Genomic DNA, 10121 nt, shown 5'->3' with positions numbered 1-10121 from the left:
TTGATCATTTTAGTCAGCTTTAATGGATTGACCTTACTCGCCCCAAACTGGTCACCAAACCTAACAATTTTCTCGAGGCTGCCTGTCAGATGCCAAACTGCTCCTTTTCTTTTCTTTCTCCTCACTTACACCTTACAACTGTTCCCTGACGATCCTCAATTTTTCTCCTCACTACCCACCTCCATACTTCCATCACTATCCTTCCATTCATAAACTTTCTCTTAACCCATTCAAAGAGAGCAGTTGTGCCTCACAGCTGTTCCCTTGTTCCTGCCCACTGAGGAGGTCTACATCCTCCTCCCTGTCATTGGTCTCTGAGAAGTAGCACTCCCATCAGAGTATAAAACAAGAAGAAACTGCAACGGAAAAATCAGGACAAAAGTCATGTGATATTGTAAAAAGTATTGTATTTGCGAGTTAAATTGACTTTCGTATTTGCAAAACGCTCTGTGTTTGCAAGTGAATGGTAGGGAATTATTAAAACATGTTTATTTGTTGAGTTGTGGCATGAATTTAGCTCCATACAGGCCAGTGTTCGTTTGTATTCAAGTTGAGCATAGAGAATACGAGGAGACCTTGAAGGCAGCATAAGCCGTGTGGTTGTACAGACTGGGAGGAGTGAGCCGTTTGTCTCCAGCGGGGATGGCGTCCACTCGTAGATAGAACTGAATTAGCACTATGCACCGGGGGGTTCAAATGCCGGACTACTCCAGACATCGAGACTGAACGCGCGGAAGAGCAGACCTGTAGCCGCTCCGCTACATCAGGAGGAGCACCAGATGTAGCTTAACTGCGCTGTTAGCATCGTAGCTGTTCCGTCAACTTGAGGGCACCAGTGGGTCCAACTCGTAGACAACATACAGCCTGTGGTAACACATAGATCAACAAAATGACCTCAGCCTCCACCAAAGTAAGTTATCCATACACATGAATACACGCGGGTGTCGCCTCCCGGTGTGAACGGTACCTGCAAATCTGTACATAGACGCTCGAGCTGTGCATTCACAATGAACGCGACGCACGCGATCGTTTGTGTTTATTCGCGCGAATCGCGCATAACGCTCGCAAGGCGCGAATAAACACAACCGGGGAGTATTCGTTCGTTCTCCGGAAGAGAGAGAGAGAGAGAGAGAGAGAGAGAGAGAGAGAGAGAGAGAGAGAGAGAGAGAGAGAGAGAGAGAGAGAGAGAGAGAGAGAGAGAGAGAGAGTGACTGGCTGTAGCGACCACCGTTGCTGCGTTGTAGATGTTGTGGAAACACTGGGGGGGGGGAGCCAGCGGATACGTGTTGTGGAGAAGCCGGAGAAGCCCGCGCCGTCGTGAGTGAGTCCACAAGCCCACCCGGAAGAGCACACAGCTCGTGGACTTCCAGCGGCTCCTTCAGGTGCCTCGTCTGGATGACTGTTGTTTCCAGCGCTACCTGAGGCTGCTGACCAGTGACGCCAAAAAAATCGGACCAGAAGTAGCAATTGGCTCTCTGAAATGTTGCTAAAAGTCGCTAGATGGCGTAATGACGCCACGTATTACGTCGATGCCAATTTGCATACGTCGCGCTGCCCACACGCATCCCATTCTCTTGAATTAGAACCAATTGACCCTTCTCTCATAAGGACTTTGTTTTTGGCCACACGCATGGTGATAGGTGTCACAGCATCACGGGTTTCAGGTCTGTGTCTGCACACTGCCCTCCAACCACATGCGGGTAGATGTACTCTCCTGTAGTCTTAGCTCCTACATAGGTGAGCCGCTGTGACAACACGGAAGTACAATTACACATTGTATCATTGGGAACGCTAGAGCGGTGTAACGGTACTTAAATACAGGATTGGTTTGGATAATGTACCAATGTCACCATACAATATACGTATTTAAAATAATGGTAAGCTTTCAGCTTGGGGACAACCATTTGTATCAGGTCCTTTCCTGTTTTTAAAAATGATGGTCCCTTAGCTCAATAAGTTGAAGTCCCTGACTGGCCTTCACAGAGCCCCGACTTGAGCCTCATCTGACACCTGCAGGGTGAACTGGATCACTGACCATGAGACAGACCTTTTTACCAAACATCACAGCTCTTGTGTACCTGCAGCCAGGTTCCAACTTTTGTTGGAAAGACATAAATGCCCATTTTGTTGTGATCACATGTGCAATCATCACATTACTGTTCAAATGTCTGCATACTTGAGGACATGTGCTGACTTTCACACTTTCATTTTAATTGCACATTTGTTCATGTCCACCTACTGTTGAATAAGACAATCGACGTGAGACCTGCTTTATTTGTGTGTGTGTGTGTGTGTGTCTGTATGTGCGTGATAGGTTGGAGAGATCTTCTCTGCAGCTGGGGCTGCTTTCACTAAACTAGGAGAGCTCACGATGCAGCTTCACCCAGTGGCAGACTCCAGTCCTGCAGGGTAAAGCACGCATGTTATCACTTTTGGGGACATTAGTATTAATATCATTTCTAGGAGACCTATCCTAACCAATACTTAACCACTGAATCATCTTTTTCCCAATTAGTGACACAGCTTTGCTCCGAATTGGACAATGCCTCCCTAATTAACTGGCCACATTATGATACACTGTTGTGGAGTAAAGTTTGTCAGCCCTCAGGGGCCCCCCTCATGGCCTGGGGCTCCAAGAAGTTGTCTGCCTTGCCTTTCCACAAGCAGCGCCTCTGGGTTGAAACTGCTGTACACCAGAAGTCCAACTTGTTGTTATTGGTTTTATACACTTTACTACTGATATACTGATACTACTGAATAATCAATCAGCTTCTTTGGCTGGCAAAAGTAATCTTCAACTGAGATAATACATTGATGCAACTTAATTGTGCAAAATTAACAACAACAAATTGGTGTTAAACACTGCCGGTTAAAACCTCTCAGCGAGTGGGTTCATCACAGTATCCACACTGGCAGTATCTGTAATAGCTGCATGTAAGATGTATTTCTGGAAACTTCCACACTGCCCAAGTCAACACCTTGACAATTGGGCTCCTGACGAAATAAAGTCACTGTAGTTCCCATCTTCCCTGCAGCGCTCTGACAAAGAGCACAGTGAAGAGGAAGCTGTATGAAGAAGGAGTTCTTCCCACGTCCTCTGATGGGCCCAAGAGGGTCATCAAAAAAGCCACAGTTACTGTTTCCATGGCAACACAGGGCACCCCAAATATCATCTCTCTGCCAACAGCTCAGGTTGTTGTGCCGTCAAGAGTACTGGGCCCCCCCTCCAACCAGGCCCACCTGAAGAAACAAAAGACTGCAGGTGAGTCCAGTAGCACTACAACATGAAAGCATTCCAACCACTTCAACTGATGTAGAGCTGGTTGGAATACTGTTAATGTCCATAGTATGAATAAACACAAATTTATTCAAACCTCTTGGGTTATTGAGAAAGAATCTGAATTTTCTACCCCACTGTATATTGACATTTTGAGTATTGACAAGAGGTATGGTGATTCCAATCGGGCTAGTAGAATCTACACACTGAATTACTCCCACTAGAATTTCAAGTGACCCTTAGTGTGCAATGTATTGATCATTATGCAAAAAAAGTTTTCCAACAATAATCCCATTCTTTGCATATCTCAAAATGACATGGTTCAACAATTTCAACTGTTAACTAGTGATATGGCTCAAGTTTGTCAAAGTCAAAATACATTATGTACATTGTTCACGAACAGTAAAATAAACATTCACCCTTTTGTTTGTGTGTGTGTGTGTGTGTGTGTGTGTGTGTGTGTGTGTGTGTGTGTGTGTGTGTGTGTGTGTGTGTGTGTGTGTGTGTGTGTGTGTGTGTGTGTGTGTGTGTGTGTGTGTGTGTGTGTGTGTGTGTGTCTGTGTGTATAGATGTTACCCTCAGTGCTCTGAATGACTCGGATGTCAACAGTGATCTTGTTGACATTGAGGGACTGGGTGAGGCGTCCAACTCCAAAAAACTCAACAACTTTGATCAAGGTGAAGTTTGCTGCTCAGACACAGGGGTTGATTTTAGTGGGACTTTGGAGTCGTGCTAGGTTTACAACATCAATTTTATTTACTACCAACCCACAGACATTGAAAAAAGAAAGATGCTCTGGTTCTAAAAGTTGTATCAGTGTATAATCTATAATTTGTGTGATGAGATACTTTCAGATTTCAAGTTCTTACTTGTTATTGTTATGAATGTGGACAGATATGTGTGTAGGAATGTGTTTGTGTGGATCTTTTAGGCGTTGCACATCAAATTTCGTTGTAAAATTTTGTGCAATGACTATAACGCATTCTGATTCTGATTATAGCTGCTCAGCAACATTCAGCATTTCACTTGGCCTTCTTTTTGTCAATTAAAGAAGGGCCTGGTAGAAAACGCATACAAATGTTGTCCGAGGTTTAGATTTAAGTACAGTGTTTGTATCTGTACAGAAACACAAGTATTATATTATCACTAGAATTGAAAAATTTGAAAGGATACTCTGCCCAGCCCAGTTAGACGGTAAGTCATGGGACAGTTTTCCATTTTAGCATGATGTTGGACAAATGTGTTGCACTGTCGAATGACAAAAGCAGCATGTTTAGTTTAAAAGCCTCTATGTGCGAGTGTTACTGTCATTATGGAATTTCCATTAAGTTAGATGCATGCATTGTTTTTAACTTAATTTTACAGATTTCAAAGATGCAGTGCCACTGTGACACTTACTCCACCCACCCTAACCCTAACCCCTGAAAGTGGTTCCTGGAAAAGGCACTATTTCACTATTTCCTTCTGTTCGAGTAACATTTGTCAGAAACTGCAGTGGTTAACTGTTGAATGAAAGTAGTCTTTTAAAAAAAGCATAAACATTTTTTTTCTTATTTTTTTGTCAGATCTAAGTCTTTAATAAAAACAAAATTTGTTTGTTTTGGTCTTTTCGTTGGATTTGTTGACTGTAATAAAAGCACAAAATAACTCCAGACTCTCCTTTCATTGAGCTGCTCATGTTTTTTGTCTTCATAGATAACCTGAGCCTGGACTCCAGCCTCATCATGAATCCAAGTGACCTTCCTCTGCTCTCCCGTTGACCTCCTTACTTCCTCTGACTTTCATACGTTGATAAACAAAACTATGAAAATAAGATAATAAAATGGCTGATCCTTTGTGCCAATGACGCAGACCATCAACTTAAGAGTACATGTAGGATTGTTATGTTGGGTCATTCAGGACTTCTATCTAATCCACTACTGTTGGATAATTTTTACTTCATGACAATTTTATTTGAGACCACCTCTTTCCTCACCCAATTTTGCATTGTAGAAATATCCAACAAGTCTAACATTTAAAGGGGAGATTTTTAGATTCATACTTCCTGTGATATTTAAAGAGAAACTAGGAAATCAAAAGAATGCACAAGAGAACCCCCAGCTTAATTGACAAAGTAAAACACTTGTTTAGTATTTCATGTTCGAGTCAGTCTTAACACATTTTGAAAGTGACTAGTAGCAGATGTTACCACAAGAGTAGTTAGTTATTAAGATTATTTAGAACAGCAAAAACATTTTGGAGGAATTTATGGTTTATTTTAGGATACCTTCAAAGGGAGTTGTCTTCCTTAATCATAACATAAAAGTGTTAGTAGTGAAAAGGACACAAAGTGTCAGATCATTCACAATGTTCTTTTCATTCCAGCCAGGGGCAGTTTCTAATTGTTTTTGAGGCTTTTTGAGAAAAAAGTCATCTAGATAATTCATGTTTTTGTGGAGAGTGACGATTTTTTAAGACTGAGATATTAAAGTGGTGGAAACTCAAAAAAGTGTGGAAGCCAGTTCTCTGTGGCATATATTTAAGTTGTAATTAAAAAAACAACAAAAAGTCGACTTAGTAGCTTTTTTCAGAGCTTTGTGTCTTCACCAATTGATTCAGACTGCCCAGTTGTGGAGATCAGAATCAGCAAAATGTACCTACTGATAAAGACTGTTGGTGGTGAGGGGGTGAATACTGTACTTGGTGTTTTGTTCTTTTACACACAAATGGAATGGAATGCCCAGCCTTTATTTCAGTTTTAGGAAATGATATTACTGACACATTTATGAGTTACTGGACTCTGTGCTTGATGGATAACCATGTAATCATGCAACAGCCATAATCACTTTGTTAAATACTTAGACATCAGTCCATTTGTGCGAAAATGAAACCGAAGCTCATTAAGGTTGATTAGCATTTATAACTTAATAATGGAAGTTGAGACACCTCAACTAGAGAGTAGGGTTTTTTTTTTGTTAAAATTGTAAATACAAAGTGCAGCTCTGCTTTGGTCAGTTGTTGCATTAAACCTGACATTTCTGCAGAGCGACTTTTAAATCATGCTTTAGTCTTGAGTTTTTTGCTGTGATTTTCCCCCTTCGAAGTAGCTGTTGGCTTCTTTTAAATTCAGTTTAACTAGCTTGAGTTTGGCTCTTCACAATGTCTACTCTTATTGTCCTGTACAGTTAGACCCAGTCTGCCTTGCACTGAAGGCTGGATAAATGAAGACAAGAAGGTTATATATTTGTCTGCATTTGTTTGAAGAATTACAAAAACTACTGGACGGATAATATGGATTACCATAACATGGTGGAAATATGTTTTTTCGGTCATGAAAAAAACTATTTTGGTGGAGATCTAAGATTTTTTTCACTTTAACACTGGGATAGGATTTTTTAGCAACATTTTTGTTGATTTCTCAGGGAATAAAATCATGATGTTGATGAAAAACAAAACAATTTATGATTTTGTGCAATTTGGTGCTGATCCAAATGAGAATCTGGATCAAGTGAATTCAAATGTAGATTCATAGGTGAACTGTTGGCCTTGGTTACTCAAGTGGTCACAAACGCTTAGTAAAAAGTTAAATGCAACCCATTGGGATTCGATGTTTTAAAAAACAAAAAATACCCCATCGCCTGATGGAGAAGACCCTGTAAAGCTACAAAAGAACATTTTTATATTTTGAATCATGAAAAACTAAAAAACAAGCATGCAAGTTCTGTTTTTGACCTCAGAATTTAGACATGTTCATATTTATTGCCTTGTTTTATCTGTATTAAAGGGCCCATATTGTGTAAAATACATTTTCTGGGCTTTTACTATCCGTAATTACTTGAAGGGGGTCGGTAGGTACCCACAAAGTATGAAAACAGTCACGCGGACTTTTTCCCTCCTATTAACTATCCCTGCCCTGTGGGTAAAATCCGGAGAATTGGCTACGGAGTTTACCCGCAGTTTGCCTTACACACATGCACATCACAGCAGAAGTTCTGCGTTCACAACAGCAACAAATCGTCCACATTATTCAGGAGAGGTGGAGCAGAAAGAGGCAGGAAGCAAGGTATTAACTCTGCTGCAGAGATTACAGACACCTGTGTCGGCTCTCACATCACTGAGGCTGAGGGGTAGAGCGGTCATCCTCCAACCAGAAGGCTTGTGGTTCGATCCCCTGTGCGTGTCACCCCTGTTTAACTGGGAGATATTTCTTTTCTTTTTCTTCATTTTTGCATTTGTCGCGTGTTAGAAGCGGCATCAACTAAGCTGTTTACTACCACCACAGAAACGACCACTACCTCAAGGTACACCGTGGTCATAGGATAGCTAGCAGTGGCGGCTGGTTAATACAGGGCGCTGCCCCCTCCAACTTCCCGAGACAAAAGAGCCTATCTATAAATGTTTAACATAATGCAATTAGCTAATAATAATTTACTCGTACAATGCTCCTGGTAGACAGTTAGCACCTGTGAGCATTCAAAATATAAAAGAAATATAATCTAATGTGATTGGTCTAGAATAGGTATTGATTTGCTAATGCTGCGAGCTGACTGGTAAAGTTATGGAGACTTCAAGGGGAACTGTGGCAAATCCAATCATTTCTTGACAAAAAACACCCCAACAAGAAAAAAAGGATAAAGGAACTTGTTTAATAATTACAGATTCAGCCGTGCCTACGAAGGTTGGATGCAAAAATCTGGGATTCATCAATATGTTCTTACCTAAATTTGTTTGTACTCTGTAAACAAATTGAGAACATCCTCAGACCATGCATACGCACACATGATGAAGGCTCGGCTGTAGAAACAAACACCCATTTAACTAAATGCATAGTATAACATTTATTATAAAAAGCCTTTAATGGACAACAATAATTTCATTTACTAATGCATTGACCAAATGTATTAAATAACCATATGACCACCTCATTATTTATTGTCATAATTAAAATCTTCAACTATACCAGTTGAGATAGTTTACTTAGTTTACAATAGAGTATATGAGAATGTTCATATTGAAATGTATCACTTTTGGCTTTAGTTATACACACACGCGTCGTGATGGAGCTCACATTTGGGCAGCTCAAGGGTCGTTGGACGTGCTTGGACACAGCTGGCACCTTTATAAACCTGAGAAGGTGCAGAATTATCCTGGAAAGCTGTGTCCTGCACAACTTAGCTATGGCTCATGGCATTCCCTTAACACCTGGAGCAGAACCACAACCAGACCGGCCCGAAGACGCATAGCCAAATGTGGGGGCTTCCTGGCAGGGCTGCAGTGCTGGCTCCCTACGCCTTTAATGATGGTAAGTTAAAATACCTTATTGAAAAGTGTATACTATATAAAGTTGTGAAATAGTTCCCTTTTCCTAATGGGTTCATCCTAAATGTTCTGAAACAAATTACACGTACACACACATACTCAGTCATGCACTTGTTTATTTGCGAGGACATCCAATAACTGTTTCAGTGTTTCATTAATGTTTTCTATTCCTGTCGCAATTCCCTTCACTGAATCCAGGAGAGCCAGCTGATTCTGTACAACCTGGTGGTTGGAACAAAATTGGCTGGTGTGCTCATGTGATGGATCTAGCGGGGAGTTTGCGCACGCACTTATTTTGTGCAGAGAGTAAGAACGTTTATGCGCACATATTAGTGAATGAGGCCCATTGTGTCTAAGTGACTGTTACAACTTTCATGCCATTTTTCAGAGAGGTTTTAGGTCTTGCACCCCCGTTGTTGTCCACAGTACCTCCGTGCCGACACTTTGAAATAGCAAACAGGGGAAGACATAAAAGACATAACCTACACCACATCCAGTTAGTCACCTCTGTTTCTCATAACAAGACATAACATAACAATTGGGTGTAAGCTCGTCCTCATCACTTGCCGGCTGCTGAATCTGTAAATTGGGTTGGTCCGGACTAAGCTCTATTATCCTCTTTCTTTCTTGTTGGGGTGTTTTTGTAAAGAAATTTACCGCAGTTAGCCCTGAAGTCTCCATAACTTTGCCAGTCAGCTCGTACATGCCGGCCAGCTGGCCAACAAACACATTGCGTGTAATATTTCCCAATTGTGACCTTTTTAATGACCACTGAAAAGACTCTGAACACTGGCTGGTCATGTCTTCAGCTTCAAACTGTTTCAAGAGATTTAAATTCGAACTGTAAATGTAAAAAAAGTGCAATTAATTTTCAATGTGAATCAATACCTATTGGCTGTGAATAAATGTAGGAGTGTCTGGGGCACAGAGAGGCTGCATCCCGTGGAAAATCTGCAACAACCAATTAAAAAGCAGCCTCAGGTCTCGTGGACCCCCATTCATCCCGGAAGTATATATATTTAGACAGAAATTAATCAAATACAAATTTGGTAATAACTTATATTGAATGCTTATAGGCACTTACGGTCAACCAGGAGTATTGCACCAGTAAAGTATTATTATTTAATTTAATTATGTTTATTAATATAATAAAAAAATTACATTTATATTTTTTCACTGCCATGATAGAGATCAGCACCCAACACACCCATGAATGTCTGTGTCAGTCCGATATGGTGAAATAAAAATAATTTCAGATGATCAAAATGAACTGCTGGGACAGATTTTATTGACCAAAGGCTGTCAGTTGCAGACCGCTGCTGTGGTTTATCCAAGGACGTAGAAGACGCGGACTGAAGGCACACTTACCTGCGCCCAGTGACTGCTACAGAGCGCTGTCGTAAAAACGTTGGTCTAGCCATCATGTGCATTTCTTTTGGAAGAAGTCAAAAAAGACACAGCTGGTTATAGGATGCGTAGTGATGAAGTAATGATCACGGCATCTGGGTGAGCCATCAGCTGTTTGTTGATGACATCATGCCGCCTT

General features: G+C 41.1%; 1 protein-coding gene across 1 annotated transcript; it reads left to right on the top strand.

Annotated features, from left to right (window-relative positions):
- The first annotated feature begins 576 nt into the window (after positions 1–576).
- Positions 577–5827, top strand: zgc:92664 (uncharacterized protein LOC436695 homolog). The gene is made up of 5 exons (XM_035149330.2): positions 577–910; positions 2315–2409; positions 3036–3262; positions 3847–3954; positions 4973–5827. Exons 1-5 carry the CDS (start codon positions 890–892, stop codon positions 5035–5037), a joined length of 516 nt encoding a protein of 171 aa, XP_035005221.1. The 5' UTR covers positions 577–889; the 3' UTR covers positions 5038–5827.
- The last annotated feature ends 4294 nt before the right edge of the window (positions 5828–10121 follow it).

The sequence above is a fragment of the Hippoglossus stenolepis genome, chromosome 23, assembly GCF_022539355.2.
Source record: "Hippoglossus stenolepis isolate QCI-W04-F060 chromosome 23, HSTE1.2, whole genome shotgun sequence".
Classification (NCBI taxonomy): Eukaryota; Metazoa; Chordata; class Actinopteri; order Pleuronectiformes; family Pleuronectidae; genus Hippoglossus; species Hippoglossus stenolepis.
Note: the sequence above shows the minus strand (reverse complement) of the source record. Positions and strands in the feature narration are given on the sequence as shown.

What these genes read in the sequence shown, in the direction of transcription:
- zgc:92664 (XM_035149330.2), top strand. Translation starts at nt 890, where the DNA reads ATGACCTCAGCCTCCACCAAA. An exon ending in TGACCTCAGCCTCCACCAAA is followed by an intron (nt 911 to 2,314) that starts GTAAGTTATCCA and finishes TGTGCGTGATAG; the next exon opens with GTTGGAGAGATCTTCTCTGC. An exon ending in GCAGACTCCAGTCCTGCAGG is followed by an intron (nt 2,410 to 3,035) that starts GTAAAGCACGCA and finishes TCTTCCCTGCAG; the next exon opens with CGCTCTGACAAAGAGCACAG.